Genomic DNA, 20,330 nt, shown 5'->3' on the forward strand with positions numbered 1-20,330 from the left:
AAGCTTCCATCCTTCTATCCGTGGTCTCCTTTAAGGAGGTTGCAGTATGGATAGGTAAGGTCGCATTCTTAACCAGACGAGTCACGTGGCAATCCACTGCTGGGGGAACTTCCCATTTAGTGCAATCAGTAAAAGGAAGTTAAACGTTTAGGCATCTGAAATCTTTTACTGGGCATATTCCATGCCTCACTCATATGATCAGATAGCTGATCAGAGTGCGGAAACTCTGGCAAAACTACCTTTTGACGCTTAAATAGTGGCTCTTTAGCATTAGGAGTGGGTTCTGTCTCTTCAATTTGAAGGATAGATTTTACAGCTTTCACAAGTGACGGTATATTCAGCTTGGAGGGGGGCTCCTCCTATCCCAATGGGGAGTCAGAGTGAGGGAGATGTGTGTCTTTGGCCTCCCCAGATGATAAATCAGAATCTGATAACTGGGTGGACTGGGAAGATAACACAGCATGCTTTGTAGGTTTACTAGGTAAGGGCCTCTCCTTTTACAGTATTTGTTGAAAAGCTGTAGAGGTATTGACCAGAGTCTGCACTAGGTAGAAAATGCATCTACCCATGGAGGAGGCAAAGGATTTGCAGGGAGTACCTGTTGTGGCCATCCCACAGGGGTTGTTACCACAGGGATCGCTCGGTGGTCCGCAATTTTTGCCAGCACCTGTAAAAAAGTAGCCCAGGGTGGGTCCTGAGGAGAGTACACCGGGGCTGATGGGCCCGGGGCAGTATAACAAGATGCACAAAGACCATCCTGAATGAGGTCCTCTGAAGCTAAACCCGCTGAGCACGACTTAAACACCAGAGTAAGAGCAGTAGGCTGCTTGTTATTCTTGCCTCTGTAGGAAAAAAATTTAACACAATCTGGCAGAGTGCAGTGAGCAACTCAGATATATGTGCAATATGGCACAGTGTAGTGCGCAACATCAATGTATAGTATGTGATAGTCTTCACAAATATAGGGATTTGTGAGGTACAATGAACCCCCTTATACCTTAGTATGCCAGGGTTATATTGGAATAAAGGGAAAAGGTATAAGCTCACCGTAATAGGAAAAAAGAAAACAGACAGCAGCACTACCACAAGTCACATAGAATGCAGAATATGCAATATAACTGCAGTGGGCACTAAAATCAACTACACAGACCGCAGTGGCTGGTAGGATATAGCGCTGTATAACCTGGTCCTTGGGAGAGATGTACAGGGAGACTGGACCCATCGTTCCCAGAAACCTGAAAGCAGAAAAGGGCTGCTGTGAGTCTCAGAGGGGGCGGTGGGTGAGTGAGGAGCAGCAAGACCGCAGTGGAACAGCGCCCTGAGCTGGGGGAGGGGCCGCAGGGAGAGCGCCTTCTTCCCTATACTGACATTAACCACCGGGTCCCCTGGCTTTAATTGTGTCCTGCACCAGTGCTTGTAATGCTCTGGTGGTCTAGTGGAGTCCTGGACGAACCGGTGTCCACATCTCCTGAGACCGGAGGCAAGACTGCGCATAGACACGGGTCCCTGCCAGCGGGGATCCACCTTACCTGTCCCCTTGAGTTCCGGTTGCAGTCTGTGGGTCTCTGCTAGCTTGGTCCCCCTCATAGCCCCGCTGAGGGCTGGTGTCACGTTGCCGCGGAGGGGCGATAGATCAGCAGTGCAGACGTCCAAAGGACTGTCTCGCGCTACTGCTCAGTAGTAAAATAAATGAAAATAAAGGTAAAATCATAAAAATAAGCTTGGGCTGCTTAATAGCTGCCCCACTGTTATAACGGTGATCCTGCCGGATACAGACGAAACAGAGTTGACCTCAGGGTGTGGGCGGGGTATAGGGGGAAGGGCCGGATCATCCTGGGATTGAAAAAGCTTTGCTGTTGGTGTCCGGTCCTTCAAGTCCCATCTACACCCCATTGTCTCCCCTGTGGTGCCCTATGGACCCTGAAGAAGAAATACAAGCTAACATTAAGAAGTACAGAAGCCCAGCTTCCATGGGCACTTTAAAGACAATACTACCAGGGGTTGTAGAGAGAAGGAGCCAGTGTCTTAAAGAAATAGGTTACATTAAGTACCCGCTTCTCCAGACATCTCAGCAGTGTCCCCCAGATCGGAAAAAACGAGAAATGGGATGGTGTGTACTTATGTTAAATCCTTTTCGTGTAGTTTATTAGGAGACACTGGACGACCTCCCTTTAAGTTCTGTGTGTCAGTTATTTTCTTATTCTAGTTAGAATTGGTCACTTTCATTAGCTAACAGAGCTTTTATCACTACACTTTATAATCTCTTGGTACATCAGTGTCCACCAATGGATGAAAAGAGAAAAATAAAACATGACAGCCTTCTGAACACACTAAAAGGTTGATTCTGAGTTGAACAGCTCTCTGTGCATGTCTTCTTCCTATTCTCTGTCAGAAAGAACTGGGCCAGATACATCTTTCCATGTAATTAAACATTTTGGGAGGGAACTGGGCGACGACAATGCGATTGCATGGAACCCCTGATTATTCCACATGTACAAGAAAGGGATTAAGTGATGATGGGACATGGACCATAAACTCGTCTGCTTGTAACAGTGTTTAGAAACTACTCATGTCTGAATAGCTACATTAGTCAAAAGAGAAGATTACGTACCAGATTTAGTCAGCATTTTAAAAAGCTCAGAGAGTGCCCTTTGCTTCTGCATGAGGATGTGTTTGGCCTCCGATCTCTGCTTCTCCTTATCTGTGGTCTGGTCCACAGTAAGATTCTGAAGCTCATTCACAGATTCTATGATGCCCTCTGCAATAGAGACAGAGAAAATGCTTAAGCAGTCTTGAGAATTTAACAGCACAAGGCGGCTGCATTTATAATTAATCAGACACATTTATAAGTGCACTGGAATACTTCAGCTACGTGAATACCTGTAAATCCATTGAGATTCTCACACAAAGTTGGAGTCGAGCTCTTCTGTATAAATGTAGAGCACAACTGCCTCATTCTTTTTGTCAATTTAGGGAGACGACACTGAAGAGAATCTGCTGAATAAATGTCCTCGCCACAATTTAGCTGTGAAAGTAAATACATGCATGACTGTCTTATGACAGGTGAAAGCGATCTTGACAAACCATGTTACAATAACCCGATATGTAAATACGAATGGTGGCATGTTGACACATAATGGTAATGATTGGTCATGGCCGTATAGAAGAATTATTCACATTTACTGTAGTAAAAATGCAATATGTATGGCTGTGTCTATGTAGTTACCTTCAGAGTGTTGTCCGTGTTACGTCCAGTTTAGATGTGAGATAACACATATATAATGTGGCGTACACATACTGACCATCACAATCATGTGAAAACGCTCTACACAGAGGTAGTCTCTAATGTGAAACCTTACTATACTTACAAAATAAAAGCAACCCTCTCCTTATACACAATAAGACTACATCCTATAGCCTTTATTGCCTTACCGGTGCACTGCTTGCTCTGGACAATGTCGCCTTCAGCACCGAGGTAAGCTGTTCCACAGAGTGTCTTTTGACTTTCATGTCTATTGAGGTGTCCATGAGCTCTAGTTTTTCTTCATGGACACTTTCTACCAATGCAGGGCAAGATGGTTCACACAGAGCAGATTCAAACTTCTTGGTGTATTTAAAGAGTGTTCTAAAAGGAGAGTGAGATATTAGCATGAACCGTGGAATATGTAGGGAATTTCCACACTTGTAAATTGCAGCCAGCAATAATGCCTAACTGCTCCTTCATTGGTTACTGTACCTGCTAATTTAAACTATTGGGGATTCAGTGTTGATATACACATCATCATTGTGTTTTGAAAATATAAAAAAAAGGCCTTGCCCATTAATTTTTTTGTATATCTTCTTGCAACTGAGTCGGTAACGGCACTTGGTGTGGAAAAAAGCTGCGTCTGCTGCATCGTAGCATTTTGCATGCTGATTCAGAGACTCAGTCGCACACAGATATACAAGTGTCACATATCAAATTAATCATCACAGTCTCCTTGTGAACCCTAGTCATATCGCTACTTAGACGCATTTTTCGGCAAAAAAAGATCCCTATATAAGGGGGAACTACTACTACGTGGCATAATGTGTATAAGGGGTACTACTGTGTGGCATAACCTGAATGGGCTCTGTGTAGGGGCAAATGTATGTGGTTTTTTTTACCGCTGGGGGTGTCTTTTTAAGATCTTGCTATGTGGCCTACAAAGTTCTAGTTTCGCCATTGCATATAAACACAGAGACTCTGGATTTGATATGAACATGCATGAGTCATCAAGTTTGCTCAGACTGAGGTTTAAATGATACTTTTGTAGCTATCCCACAGGTTTTGTGAGACTGCCAATTCCAGTGGAGTCAGTCTTGGAACCTGTGTAATTTAGGAGTGTCCCTATTTTTAGAGATAGTGTGACAGTGTGTGGCCTTGACGAAGTTCAAACCTAGACAAAAAATTTATCCTGGTCAAACTATACCACCATGCCAAATTTGTTGGGAGTTACGTCCAAAACTCTGGCCGTGCATAAAGGACAGACAGTCTTGCTTATTATATATACATATATAAAAAAAGAAAACACATATATAAAGAATACATAGAAAAATAGATAAGGAATACCAAATCCTATAATGAAAAATATTATAGTATTTATTACAAGTCATTTATCTAGCGCACACATATTCCGCAGCGTTTGACAGAGAATATTTGTCCATTTACAAAAGTCCCTGCCCCAATGGAGCTTACAATCTATATTTCCTACCACATATACACTCAAATACTTACACACTAGGGTTAATTTTTAGTTGGGAGCCAATTTACCTACCGGTATATTTTTGAAGTGTGGGAGGAAACCGGAGTACCCGGAGGACACCCATGCAAGCACAGGGAGAATATACAAACTCCACACAGTTAGGGCCGAGGTGGGAATCGAACCCACAACCACGCTGTGAGGCAGTAATGCTAACAATTACACCGTGTATTTTAATAGCAGCTCTGAGACAACGAGACAACAACAACATAAATCTAGCACTGTCTTACCGATGGGTCTTTTCCACTGACTGTTTTACAGACCAAAAACTGACATCATTCCACCTGGATATTTTCACAAAATCCTACAAAAAAATATTACATAAACCATCAGATTCACCTTTCATTATTAAAAATTCATATTAAGGGTAAATATTTCACAACCCATGAAATACACTGTTTAAAGAAGTTCCTTTTCAGTGAGCAAATATTCCAAAGCAATGAGCTGTTCTGCCAAGGTTTCTTCATCATATATCGAGATTTCTATAGCAGTAGCTATTGCTTTAGCAGTAAACAATGATGTGCAAAGGAACACAATTTAATGTGAGAACTTCAAGTCACTGGGGAAACAGATTCCCTAATGTTGCCAGTTACCACCATAGCCCATCTGTTTGCAGTACATCTCTGATCTCAAGAAGGATCATTGTGAGTTAAAGTAACATGCACATACATACTTTTAATTCTTTTTCCACTGGATTACGTAATTCATTCATTCTTGCTTGGACGGATGGCAAAAATTGCTTATAATAATTGTACAGATTCCACAGCAGGCTGCAAAGGGGATCTGTAATATAAAAAACAGTCTACTAAAAGCAGGGTATGTACACAACACATCCAGCTGATGGAATTGCAGATAAGAAACAGGAGAATATTAGTGAGAAGAAACAAGATGTAGTGCAGCACTAACTTTAAGCAAATACAATCATAATCTGATAAAGACTGCCAAACCAGTCAATGAGTTTCTGCATATTATGGCTATTACAAAAGCGTTTTATCAGCACTTAATGGTCTTTTAGAGTCTCTTCATCACACACTCATTGACGGATTGATGCATTTTATTTTCTACCCTAAGTTGGGTTTTTACCAAGTTTTCGTCCAATTTAAGAATTTTGCACTTTTTTTTCTTAAAGGACCAATCTATAAATTTAATGAATAATTATATTTTGCAGCCTAAGGAAATGTATAATAAAGCAAGTTTGTGAAGCGCCTATACTTTGTACATGGGCCTACTCTGTTCCATGTATTCATGGCAGGTCAGCAATCATCTGCATGCACTATGTGCATGGACAAGATTACTCTTCTACCAGATCGATTATTTTTACATTTGTTGCAAATAAAATAGTCTACAAATTATATGTATGATGTTTTATAAATACTTTAAAGCCTAATAACATTTATAATGCTAGTCAAAACACAATGTTATATTACTTTTGAAATCTATGACAAAACAATTCAGAATACTTTTCTGTGTCTTCACAATGACACTCAAATATTTTCCCAAAAGTAAAGCTTTTTATTTGCTATAAGCCCCCACCATACCTTTCCTAGTAGACTGTGGCACCAGCAGTACATGACAATGAAAAACCAGAAGCATCTGGAGCCGTGAGTTGAATTCCCCCAGGGTGGAGCCCTCAATAAATGCCTGTAGGGTCTTTGTAATAGACTGCAATGTCTTCTCCTCATTGTTTTCTGCACACAGGAATACACAAACCAATGTCAAGCACAGCTCTTCTACATCAGGTGAGTGACTAGACTGATACGTAATACTGTATTATTATTAAAGTTTGCATAAATACTTGTTGACTTAATCTCTCATCTCCATGAGAAACCTGGAGAGGTTCTGTAGACTACTACCCCAGGGAATGGGGGCGGGCCAAGTCATGTAGCCCAGCAAAATGTTGCGAATCGCTCGCTCACGAGGAGGGGCAGGGGTAAAATTAAGTGAGTAACGTCATAATTGCCCCTCCACCTACCTACGGACCCACCATTTCCAGTATTACATCCCCATCCTGCCCCCTTCACTAGGAAGTGGGCGGGATGTGGAAGATCCACAAACTCTTCCAGAGGACTACCTGTAAACATCAGGGGTTTCCTGGACCTTCCAGGAGAGTAGGTAAGTAGGTTTACATAGTGCTGTACAGTAATTGTAAGTGTCATTCATTCATTTCATGTATATGTCATTAATATCACCTTGCTCCTCCTCCACTTCCAGGTATTTCTCAACCAACTGATAAATAGAGAACCAATGCTTGTTGGCTGTCTCAGCATGTCGCCTCATAGTGTTGTCGAGACTCAGGGACCAGCAGCTATAAACAAATTAGAATTTAGTTATTCATTTTATGTCATATGAAGCGTTACAGTGATTAGAGGCATAACAGAGTAAATTACAACAATATACTAATGCAATATTTCCAAAAACTGGGTCCCCAAGGCAACCTAACTGTCCAAGATGTAAGAATAGCCATGAGTTAGCACAGTTGACTTCATGAGTACTGAATTCATATTGATTTATCCATCTGTGCAGTAGCATGGACATCCTGAGAAACCTAGACTATTAGGGAAGGCTTTAGGAAGGGAGTTTGGGAAACACTGCACGAATGAAGGTAAGCTTGTCCTTTATAATTGGGAGACAGAGAGAATTAATGTTTATGATGATTTTTGTAGCACATAAATATCATTGTGTTGTACATTTAACTTGGCTTACATATATGCATATGATTTAAACCACAGCACTCATCTATTTTTACCAACATAAATATCGATTGCAGCCAGAAAGATAAGAGCACCTGGATGACACGAACTACAGATGTGTCCACATACATCTTACTACCTTGCACATTAAACAGCCCTTCTAGTTGTACCATGCCGTGACGTGACTTTGTACTGCAGTGTGTCTTTTCGTGCAACTTTTTACCTTAAAATGAGTCTTACTCGTTTGCAAAATGATTAAAATGATATACGGCATGTCTATATTCTTTGTGACACTGCAGCTCCATCTGCAAGCTAAATGCTACGTTACAGTGTCACAGCCGCTGACACTAACGTAATATTCCGCATGCAGATACACCCGCATTTGCACACAGAAGCTGCTTGTGCGTCCTATTCGCATCGCTGTGCGGATAAGACTCATTTGAAGGTAAAAAGTTACACGAAAAGACGCTCTGCACTACAGAGTCGCACGGCGCTCACGTGTTATGTATAACGCGACTTGTAGCACACGGAGGTAAGATGAATCTGGCTACATCTGTATTATGGACTCCATTCCTTGAAGGGAATATACAGTGACACCTTGGGAAGGCAGGCACACAATGAAAGGGAATATACAGTGACACCTTGGGAAGGCAGGCACACAATGAAAGGGAATATACAGTGACACCTTGGGAAGGCAGGCATACAATGAAAGGGAATATACAGTGACACCTTGGGAAGGCAGGCACACAATGAAAGGGAATATACAGTGACACCTTGGGAAGGCAGGCACACAATGAAAGGGAATATACAGTGACACCTTGGGAAGGCAGGCACACAATGAAAGGGAATATACAGTGACACCTTGGGAAGGCAGGCACACAATGAAAGGGAATATACAGTGATACCTTGGGAAGGCAGGCACACAATGAAAGGGAATATACAGTGACACCTTGGGAAGGCAGGCATACAATGAAAGGGAATATACAGTGACACCTTGGGAAGGCAGGCACACAATGAAAGGGAATATACAGTGACACCTTGGGAAGGCAGGCACACAATGAAAGGGAATATACAGTGACACCTTGGGAAGGCAGGCACACAATGAAAGGGAATATACAGTGACACCTTGGGAAGGCAGGCACACAATGAAAGGGAATATACAGTGACACCTTGGGAAGGCAGGCACACAATGAAATACAGAAATTAATAAAAGCAAAATTAAACTGTGCATATAAACAGAAAAATGGATATGGAAATAAGTTTGCAAACAGGAGGAGAAATGAAGGACAGTAAACCAAGTTATGTCTTTCTGTAATCAATTTTGCAAAATATAAGAGTGCTAAGCGCCTTTAATCCATGAGGGGGAGAAAGCAAGTGGGAGGGTGAAAGAAGAAGAGGTGGGACATGCAAGTTGAGGGAAGATCAGCTCAGGGCATTTTAGAGAAGGTTAAAGTTTGAATTGGATTTTGTCGGAAATGTCATTACCTCCTGTTACTAAACACTCCTGCTGGTGTTATGAGGCCACTAACAGCAAGGGTCAATTGAGCGCCTCTGTCATGCCCCTAGTTCAATGGTTCCCAAACTGTGTGCCATGGCACCCTGGGGAGCCTTGGGGCACTTGCAGGGGTGCCTTGCGTTGGTGGTCCAGGCCCAATTAAAATGAGTTTTAGTTAGTGTGATTGGCAGCCATTAGCAACGGTTTTGCCTATCAAAGAATATGTGGACAAAACTAAGTGCAGCCCTGTCAACCACCACATACCTGACCCTAAGAGTGACATAGAAGCACAATTTACTTCATTTAATTTTTTTCTGAATTTCTCAATAAGAAACTTTTGGCCCAGGGATGCCGTGGAGAAAATGCTGATACTCTAGGGTGCAGTGATTCGAAAAAGTTTGGTAACCACTGCCCTAGTTATATTATAGTAGTCACTGCCACCACAATGCTCCTATACGGACATTTAGAAATGCTTACTTCTGAGGATGTGTATTGCTACTGCAGCAGCACTTTGTTGGTGACAGTGGCTCGTTCTTCCTGACCACTTACTTTATATCATGACTGAAAGGTACCAGATAATGGGGTTTATTCATTACTGGAGGCCGGGTGGCCCCCAGATAATTAAGTATCCAACTCGCTGAGAGTAGCAGCAGTAGATACAAAATCACCAGAGTAATTCCTCATTGTGCAGATGCGTAGACAGCAGTGAAACTTAACACGGGCTCACACATGAGCACAAAACACCCAGCGTTCGATGGAAGGTGACGAACGGGGCGACCCGGGACTCTGAAGAGCAGGGTCCTGGATTCAGCACCATCTGAAGATAGCGAAGACTCCCGCTGTCAAGCTGCGAAAATTTAATACATCAGTTTCCCAACTCCAGGACTAAGGGACCCCCCTAGCAATGCATGTTTTACAGATCTCCTTATTGTAACAACTGAAATCATTCTCTTCACCTGTGAATCTTTTATAAGGTGTCAGGCAGTAATTAATACACCTGTGCATCCACTAGGAGATGTGTTAAACATGCACTGTTAGGGGTCTCTGAGTACTGCATTTGGGAAACACTGCCCTCCATCTAGTGCCAGTAAAAATATAATCTCTCGCTCTCCCACCTATTTTACTACCAGAACTCAGGTCTGGTGGTGCCCTGGTCCCCTGTAAACGGCAATCAATGTGGCAGCATAATGCTGCTTGATATGCCACAGTCCTTGCTGCAACATTAGGGCAAGCTTAAAATGCAAAATATAAGCAATGCACTGTTAAAAAACAATTATTTAGGCCCCCCTCTATTCATGAAATATGACAATTGTCTGCTATAGACCTGTGACCTACACATAAGAGCTACCACTGTAATCCGTCCCCGACTATCTTTGGTCTAAAGGTGGGTACACACTGCAAAGATATATCTGCTATATGATCTGCAGATATATCTGTAGATGATGGTCGTTCATATACACTGAACGACCATCATCTCCCAGGCAGCTGCGGGTCCCGCTGGCTGGGCGGTGTGTCCGCTTCCTTCCCCGCGGCTGCCCCTTCATGTGTGCGGGCAATCGGCTGACTGCCTGTACACACTTGTCGATGGACCCAGCCCCTAGCCATAGGACTTCAGTTTAGTTAACAAGCCTAAAGGCAGGAGAAGGAAAGAGAAGGAAGAACAATTGCACACCAGAAACACACTTACACAAGATGAGGGAATATGTGACCGAAAGAAAATCACCCAATGAAGTCAGGTGTGTCAGTGTGGTTGCCCTGTGGAAATCACATTCACACACATATGATATAATGGGTTATACTAATAAATATCACATGTAGGAGAGACCCATTAAAACTAGGTGTGTTGATCAACTATATACTAACATAATATACCTGCTGTGTGGGATTAAACCTTATAGCTAAGAGACTCAGAACTACAACATATATTTGTGTATACTGCATAGCTAAGAAATATTTACTATAAGCATTGTATGGCAATACATAAGGATGAGACATCTAAGCAAAGGAAGAGAAGACACTATCAGTTTGGAATACTGACTATACACAATATTAGTCACTGCATTGTTTGATACAATTTGCTACTTCCTTCTAGGAGCTGATAAAGGCATTTAGCCTTAAGAAATAATTATTTGCAACATAAATAACAGAATAAACTATAATAAGTAATGAACCACTGTGTTACTAAACACTGATCATATTGAATGAATGACAAATTGACAACAGTTTTGTTTTGCATATATTATTGTACACATTAATTTTCATCTCTTTTGCACAATTCTATCTTTTTATATTTCACCATTTTAACAAATTTAATACAGTCAGATTTTAATGCATACCTATTAAAAATATAAAATTTTAAATTACCAACATGGGTAGCAGTGCACCCATTAAAACTACTTACTTTTCTTCTCTGTATATGTGATTTCTATAATGTTTAAGTAGTGGGTAGCACCTCAGCAAGCTTTATATTTAATCTGTAGATAGATGAACTGAGTAACAACTAATTGGAGAGAGGACAAACGAAACTGTAAACTATAAATTACATAATAGATGGCTCGTGAGAGATTGGAGCTCTATTTGTAACTATGGTTGCCCTGTGGACCTTGAAAAAAAAAAAAAAAGGAATTATCTAGGCAAGTCTACCATAACTCTATATTTCTTATTTGGGGTCCATAGGGATCCAAAGGGATACCATGGGGATGTCCTAAAGCAGTTCCCCTAGGGTGGGGGACGCTCCTGAGCAGAAAGGAGAACTTGTCGCCCAAAGGAGGCTCCCTGGGAGGCAAAAGTATCAAAGGCATAAAATCTAAGAATAGTGTGGACAGAAGACCACGTGGGAGCCTTGCACAATTGTTTAGCAGAGGCACCACGACTGAATGCCCACGATGGCCCTACAGACCGAGTAGAATGTGCTGTCACCGTGCTTGGGACAGGAAGATCAGCCTGTGTGTACATCTGACAGGTGTGATAACCATATAGTACAAAAAGAGCATCTGATTTTCTAACAGAATTTGTATGGAGAGCATGCACAACATCCAGGAGGCTTCACCTACAGAAAGGTCTGGAGCCTGAAAAGCTGGAACAACAATTTCTTAATTCATATGAAAACGGGACACTACCTTAGGAAGGTAACCCTCCCTTATACGAAAATAAGCTTTATCCTGGTGAAAAATAAAAAATGGGGAGCGACAAGAGAGCGCTGCCAAATCCGAGCCCCTGCGAGCAGAAGTGATGGCAAGAAGAAAAAGTGTCTTTGCTGTCAACCACTTCAAGTCTAAAAGGTTCAAATGGGGAAACTTGTAGCACTTTAAGAACCAAAGACAAATCCCGCTGTGCTACCGGTGGAACAAAAGGAGGCTGAACTCACAGAACTCCATGGGAAAATATTCTAACATCTGGTAATGAAGCAATCTTCTTCTGGAACCAGACTGATTTCAAAGTGGCAAGGCGGAGACCACGGTCTTACCCTGCCTGCAGAAAAGCCAGTATTCTTGGAAATCCTGAACACCTTAGGATGATATTCTTTATGGGAACGGCATTGACCAAAAGAATGCCAAACTCTAACAGATGCTGGCAGAAGCAGGCTTCAGTGCCCTAAGCATCGTCTGAATTACAGAACTAGAAAATCCCTTTGCTTTTAAGATGGAAGATTCAAGAGCCACGCGGTCAAAGCCAGAGGGGCCAAGTCCGGATGTCAACAAGGACCCTGCTTTAGCAGATCCTGCCAAAGTGGAAGAGGATATGGACTGTCTATTGACAGATTCTGTATGTCCGTAAACCAATGACTTCTGGGCCAAGCCGGAGCCTCCAGTATTACTGTTTCGCCTACCTGCTTGAATTTTCTGAGAACTCTTGGAAGCAGGGAAATCAGAGGAAAAAGATGCACCAACTTGAAGTCCCATCTTATTGCCTGTGCATCCACGAATACTGCCGATGGGTCTCTGGACCTGGACCCGTACCTGGGGACTTTGTGGTTGTGGCGTGACGCCATGAAATTTCTCTGGTAGACCTCACTTGTTTACCAGGAGCTGAAACACTCCCGGATGGAGAGACCACTCTCTGGTGTGAAGTTTGCTTCCCAATTGAGCACTCCTGGAATGAATATTGCAGAAATGGCCAGAAGATGACGTTCTGCCCACATAAGAACTTTTGTCCCTTCCTTCATGGCCGCATAATTCTTGTGCCTCCCTGATGATTGAGGTAGGCTAGTGTAGTCGCATTGTGGGACTGGATCTAAACAGGCCTGCCCTGGACCAGGCCCTGTGCCCTGACAAGTGCTTTGTATATTGATCGCAGTTCCAGAAGGTTTATTGACAGAAAACTTTCTTGATTTATCCATCTCCCCTGGAAGGTGTGATGACCTGTCACTACCCCCCATCCGCGAAGACTGGCATCTGTGGTGAGAAGGCTATGGTCAGTTGAAGATGGTGTTGCAAAACCACCGGAGTCTGTGCCAATATCAGAAGTTCATCCAGATATGGCAGTATTCTGACTGAAGCCTGAGATAAGCCTTCATGATTGCCATTATTTTGGTAAATACCCAAAGGGGTACGCACGTAGACAGGCCAAAGGGTAGAGCCTGAAATTGGTAATGTTGTTAAAAGACAGCAAACTGTACAAATTGCTGGTGGGATGGGATAATTGAAGTATGCAGATATGCATCCTGAATATCCAGGGAAACCATGCAATCTCCTGGCTCCATAGCCAAAATAATTAACCAGAGAGTTTCCAAGCGGAGTTTAGGAACATGGATAAACCTGTTGAGGGTTTTTAGATTCTGTATAGGGCGGTATGTCCCATTCGGTTTCTGGACCAGAAATGGATTTGAGTAGAAACCCCTTCCTTGTTGGAACACAGGGACTGGGAATATTATCCCTGCCTGTAGCAGGCAGTGAATGGCTTCCTGCAAAGCCAAGGCCTTGTCCACATCCGATGGAGACCTTGTGGAGAAAAACTTCTGGTGAGGATGTCTCCTGAAAGTGAGGGCATACACCAGAGAGACCACTTCTCAGACAGAGGCATCTGTAAATGTTTGATGTCGATCCGAAAACTGAAAACCTGGGGGTTTCCCACTCTGGAAACCCCCAGGAGGAGGCCCGCTCCATTAGGCCGAGGGCTTGTTGTCCGGCTTAGAAGCTGAACATCTTGCCTGGCCAGATCTCTTAGTTTGTCACTTTGACTTACGAAAACTAGTCGGCCTAGAGGAAAAACAAGAGATATGGTAAGAACTTACCTTTGTTATCTCTGTTTCTACGAAGTCCATAGGGTCCACAGGGTTGACCTTGGGGTATAGCTGGATCTGGATCCACGGGCACCACGCAGTTAAAGCTTTGCTGCTCCCAGGATGCACTTGGGTCCGTCCTCCTCTATACCCCGCCCCGGCCACAGGCACCTCAGTTGGTAAGCAGCTAAGGCCGGAGGAGGAGACTAAACAGAGAGAAGGAAGACTGGAACACACAAGAAACCATACTCACAGAAATGGGAGACGGAAAACCGGTGACCAGCCACACAGCCCATTTGAAGCCAGGTGCGTCAGGGCGGGCGCCCTGTGGACCCTATGGACTTCGTAGAAACAGAGATAACAAAGGTAAGTTCTTACCATATCTCTTGTTTTCTACTTCAGGGTCCATAGGGGGTCCACAGGGTTGACCTTGGGGATGTCCCAAAGCAGTTCAACTAAGGGCGGGGACGCTCCTGTGCTGAAAGGAGTACCCGGCGCCCAAAGGATGCATCCTGAGAGGCGAAGGTGTCAAACGCATAAAACCTCAAAAACGTCTGAATTGAAGACCAAGTAGCCGCCTTACACAGCTGAACAGCGGAGGCGCCACGTCTAGCAGCCCAAGAGGGACCCACAGAACGAGTGGAATGAGCCTTAACAGAGGCTGGCACAGGTAAACCCTCCTGCGCATAAGCCTCACAAATAACTGAACGAAGCCAACGGGCTATCGTTTGCTTGTTGGCAGGCCAACCCCTCTTGTGAAAACCAAAGAGGACAAACAAAGAATCCGACTTCCTAACCGAAGCAGTCCGGTCCACATAGATTCTAAGTGCCCGGACCACATCCAAGGAAGCCTCACCAGCCGAAAGATCAGGTGACTGAAAAGCTGGCACAACAAGTTCCTGATTAATGTGGAACTTTGAAACCACTTTGGGCAAAAACTCAGGACGCGTGCGGAGCACTGCCCTGTCCTGGTGAAAAATCAGAAAAGGAGGGCGACAGGAAAGCGCCCCCAATTCTGAAACCCTCCTGGCCGAAGCAATTGCCAGGAGAAAAATGGTCTTAAACGTCAGCCACTTGAGCTCCACCGACTCAAGCGGCTCAAAAGGAGGACCCTGCAAGACCCTCAGTACCACCGTCAAGTCCCACGGAGCCACCGGAGGCACGAAGGGAGGCTGGATCCTGAGAACACCTTGGAAAAAGGTGTAAACATCTGGCAGTGTAGCAATCCGTCGCTGAAACCACACGGACAAAGCAGACACATGAACCTTCAGAGAGGCCAGGCGTAAGCCGAGGTCCAAACCCGATTGAAGAAATTCCAAGATTCTGGAAACCCGGAACACCTGCGGATCATAGTTTCTGGATTCACACCACTGAAAATAAGTGCGCCACACCCTGTGGTAAATCCGCGCGGAGGCAGGCTTGCGTGCCCTAAGCATGGTACCAATCACAGAACTGGAGAAACCCCTAGACCTCAAGACGGCTGTCTCAAGAGCCACGCCGTCAAAGACAGCCGACCCAGATCCGGGTAAAGGCAGGGCCCCTGAGACAACAGGTCCCGACGCTGAGGAAGAAGGTACGGAGCGTCGATGGAGAGGCACCTCAGATCGGAGTACCAAGGACGTCTGGGCCACGCCGGAGCCATCAGCACGAGCGTGCCGCCGTCCTGCTTGAATTTCCGCAGAACCCGAGGAAGTAAGGATATCGGAGGAAACAGATACGCCAGGTGAAACGTCCATTTCACCGACAGAGCGTCTACCAGACAGGCGCCTGCGTCTCTTGTCCTTGACCCGTAAACGGGCAACTTGTGATTGTGACGGGAGGCCATCAAGTCCAGCTCCGGCAGCCCCCACCTGTCCACGAGTAGCTGAAACACCTCTGGGTGAAGCGACCATTCCCCGGGATGCACATCGTGACGGCTGAGGAAGTCCGCCTCCCAATTGAGGACTCCGGGAATGAAGACTGCCGAGATCGCTGGAACGTGACACTCCGCCCAAGCAAGAATGCGAGACACCTCCGACATTGCTGCCCGACTGCGAGTTCCCCCTTGGTGGTTGATGTACGCCACCGTGGTGGCGTTGTCGGACTGCACCTGAACCGCCCTTCCGTGAAGAGCGGGGCCGGACGACTGCAGGGCCCTGTACACAGCCCACAGTTCCAGGATGTTGATGGGGAGAAGTGCTTCTTCCGCGGACCAACGACCCTGAAGCGATAATGAGCCGGTCACTGCCCCCCAACCCCGAAGACTGGCATCCGTCGTGAGCAGGACCCAGTCCGGGATCCAAAAGGGGCGCCCCTCGACCAGATGCACCGTCTGAAGCCACCAAGCCAAAGACTGCCGAACCTCCGCGGACAACACCAGCATCTGAGAGCGGATCCGGTGAGGTAACCCGTTCCATTCCGATAGAATCAGCCCCTGCAGGGGCCGGGAATGGAACTGGGCAAATTCCACCATGTCGAATGTCGACACCATGGACCCCAGAACTCTCATAGCTGAATGGACCGACAGGCGGCAACTGCTCAGGCAACTGTGTATCCGCAGCTGCAGGGAGGAGACCTTCTCTGGAGTCAGGAAAATCCGCTGCTGACGAGAATCCAGCAGGGCTCCCAAATGAACCATCCGCTGTGATGGAATCAGGGAGGACTTCTTCCAGTTTATCAACCACCCGTGTGCTTGAAGACAAGCAATGGTCAGGTGGAGATGTCGAAGAAGCACCTCCGGGGAGCTCGCCAGCAGCAGAAGATCGTCCAGGTACGGCAACAGACGTAGACCCTGACCCCGAAGGTGGGCAGCCATAACCGCCATCACCTTGGTGAACACCCTCGGAGCCGTGGAAAGGCCAAAAGGCAACGCCCGAAATTGGTAGTGATGGTTCAGGATAGCAAACCTCAGATACCGCTGATGTGCCGGTGCTATGGGCACATGGAGATAGGCGTCCTGGATATCGAGGGAGACCATATAATCCCCGGGTTCCATCGCCAGAATGATGGAACGTAACGTTTCCATCCTGAACCTGGGAACTCTGAGGTATCTGTTCAGAGACTTCAAATTCAGGATAGGGCGATGAGAACCATTGGGTTTCTGTACCAGAAACAGAGTAGAATAGTACCCCGTCCCGCGCTGAGACTGCGGAACGGGAACAATGACCCCTGCTTGTAGCAAGGATTCTATAGCTACCTGAATCTGACCAGCTTTGGTCTTGTCCAGAGAAGGACTCGTACAAAAAAACTGGTGGGGCGGCCTGAACCGAAAAGACAGGGCGTACCCCTGAGAGACTACTTCTCGAACCCAGGCATCCGTGGTGGTATTGTGCCAACACTGGGCGAATTGGAGAAGTCGGCCTCCCACTCTGGGGTCCCCCAGAGAGAGGCCCGTCCCATCAGGCAGCAGGCTTATCCTCCTGCTTGGAAGAAGGGCGCCGAGCACTCCATGCCTGCTTCTTGGGCTTGGGTGCGGCCTTGGTCGCCGAATGTCTCGGGAAGGACTGGCCCTTGGCCTTACCCTGAACCCGAAAGGCAGAGCTCCTCACTTTAGCCGGCGCAGAGGCCGAAGGGAGAAAAGCCGACTTGGACTTAGCCAAAGTATCCACTATTCTGTCCAAATCCGGACCAAATAGTAAATCACCATTAAAAGGCAAGGCCTCCAGACCCTTTTTTGAATCTGCATCAGCCCTCCAGGACCTCAGCCACAGGGAGCGCCGAGCAGATACCGCTGCAGCCGACACCCTAGAAGTGAGCAGGCTGGCATCCAAAGACGCTTCCCCAATATAGGAAGCTGCATCCCGCATCTGTCCCACTAACGCTCTCTGGATATCCGGAGCCTCATCAGGAAAGGTATCCTCCAAGGCATTGGCCCATGCCTCAATGGCTTTAGCCACCCAGGAGATAGCCATGGACGGGCGAGCCACCGCCCCGGAAAGAGAATAAATGGACTTTAAACAAGTCTCCACCTTCCTGTCCGTGGGATCCTTCAAAGAGGAGATAGACGGCAATGGCAACGTCGCGCTTTTGATCAAGCGGGTAACGTGGGAATCCACCGCCGGCGGAGTTTCCCATTTCCTGCAATGAGCTTCAGGAAAAGGATAGTTCGCCGCCAACCTTTTCTGTGGATGGAACCTCTTACTAGGTAATTGCCAGGCCGCCGCCATATGATCCGATAATTGATCAGACAGGGGGAACACAGTTGAAGTCACCTTGGCCTTTTTAAAATTAGGAAACTTCGACCTAGGAGCCGGCGCATCATCCTCAACATGTAGGATAGCCCGCACCGCCCTAACTAAGGCTGGAACATTAATGGAGGACTTAGCTTCCACCTCCTGCCCCATGACATCAGAGTCAGAGTCCTCATGGATTTCTCCATCATCTGAGGACACTTCCGAGTCAGACAACTGCGCAGCTAGTGAACTCACAACCGGACGTTTAGACACCCTTGGTGGCACATCACCTTGCAACATAAGACTGAAACGCCGAGGATGAAGCCGCCAGACTCTGTACGGAGCTGGATAGAACATCCACCCAAGGCGGAGGAGCCGTCGGAGCAACACTCTGCAAAGGCACTACAGACTGACACGTCCCTGGGGAAGACTGCACATACACAGGCAGTCCCGAGTAAGGACCCACAGTCTGGGCCCCGGGGGAAGACCGCAACATTTGTGGAACCCTCGGGGAATGGGGGATGGTGGGCTGCGGTAACGCCCTAGAAGGGACCGCTGATGGGACCGATAACCGGTCCGCAATAGACGCCAGCACCTGTGAAAACATCGCCCAAGGAGGGTCCTGTGATACAGGGGGGTTGGAGGGGCCCGGTACCAGCTGGCACCGCCCGCACAGACCATCCTGAGATAAGTCCTCCCCATCAACTCCAGCAGCACAGCGTCTGCAGGAAAATAGCACAGGAGCCACAGAGCGCTCAGTCTCCTCATCCGACATGATACCGTAAATACACAAGAAATAGGTATCACCAGAGGAATTACGGTTTTAACACCCGCGCACTCACCAGTATGCGAAACAACAGCCCAGATATGGTACTGTGTAGCACACAACAGTATGTGACTGACCCCACAAATACGTGTTTTATATATGTGAGGGTCTCAGAAAAACGCCCTTCCCCCACACACCTGCCGGGCCGTAGGAGAAGGAAAGGGATAGTTATAAGCTGACAGTAAGGAGAATAAGTCACAGACAGGCAGCACTAGCAATAGTCACATACAATGCAGAAAAGTTATACTCACTGCACCTTCCGCTACAATCAACCGCCCAGATTCAGTGTCTGGGAGGGCTATAGCGCTGTGTACACTGTCCTTTAGCAGGGGAGAGGTACACAGGGGGACCGGTCCACTTGATACCGCCTGGGAGTCTGCGATGTGCCAGTAAAGATGGCCGCCGGAGACCTCAGAGGAGGAGTGGCCGAGAGATAAGAGCAGCTCAGCGACGCCAGACTCCTAGTTGAAAGGCGCGCTGAGCTGAGGGGAGGAGCCGCTAGACAGGGAAGGCTGCCTCCCCTGGCTAGCAATTAACCCCCGGGTTGCCGGTCCCGCTACCAGCCTGATACCCTGGTGGTCTAGCGGACACGCGGGGTATTCCTCAATTGAGGGGGAGCCCGCCGCCGCCGCTAGCGCCTCCGGTCTGTCCCCAGAGACCGGAGGCTCCTGACTGCATTGAAGTATCCGCGGGCCGCCGCACGCGGCGACCCGCGGCTTACCTGATCCCCGTCGCGTCCGGCAGCAGTCAAGGGAGTCCCCAGAGCCCGGCTAGTACAGGCTCTGGGGTCCCGCCGCGATCCCCAGAGCTGTACTGGCGTCGCGGCGCCAGCGGGGAGAAGGAGCGGCAGCGTGGACGTCCTAAAGGACAGTCTGATGCTGCCGCTCTAAAAGTGTAAAAAAAAAGAAGAAAAAAATAAAAAATTTATCTTTTAAAATAAAGCTTAGGGGCTGCTCCTGCAGCCCCACTGCGACAGGGTGACCCGACTCCGGCCGGGCACCAACTAAAACTGAGGTGCCTGTGGCCGGGTATAGAGGAGGACGGACCCAAGTGCATCCTGGGAGCAGCAAAGCTTTAACTGCGTGGTGCCCGTGGATCCAGATCCAGCTATACCCCAAGGTCAACCCTGTGGACCCCCTATGGACCCTGAAGTAGAAATTGTCCAT

At 46.6% G+C, this 20,330-nt stretch overlaps 1 protein-coding gene across 1 annotated transcript in view; it reads right to left on the reverse strand.

Moving 5' to 3' along the window:
- The window catches only part of MDN1 (midasin AAA ATPase 1), a 389,265-nt gene that overhangs the window by 80,291 nt on the left and 288,644 nt on the right, over positions 1 to 20,330 (reverse strand). The window contains exons 69-75 of the mRNA XM_088472042.1: positions 6,971 to 7,086; positions 6,320 to 6,469; positions 5,455 to 5,564; positions 5,012 to 5,085; positions 3,433 to 3,625; positions 2,881 to 3,025; positions 2,612 to 2,758 (exon numbers count right to left, since the gene is read on the reverse strand). Coding sequence (XP_088328168.1) covers positions 2,612 to 2,758; positions 2,881 to 3,025; positions 3,433 to 3,625; positions 5,012 to 5,085; positions 5,455 to 5,564; positions 6,320 to 6,469; positions 6,971 to 7,086 — 935 coding nt within the window. The remainder of the gene's footprint in view (positions 1 to 2,611; positions 2,759 to 2,880; positions 3,026 to 3,432; positions 3,626 to 5,011; positions 5,086 to 5,454; positions 5,565 to 6,319; positions 6,470 to 6,970; positions 7,087 to 20,330) is intronic.

Source organism: Taudactylus pleione, unplaced genomic scaffold, assembly GCF_031769625.1.
Source record: "Taudactylus pleione unplaced genomic scaffold, aTauple2 ptg000015l, whole genome shotgun sequence".
Classification (NCBI taxonomy): Eukaryota; Metazoa; Chordata; class Amphibia; order Anura; family Myobatrachidae; genus Taudactylus; species Taudactylus pleione.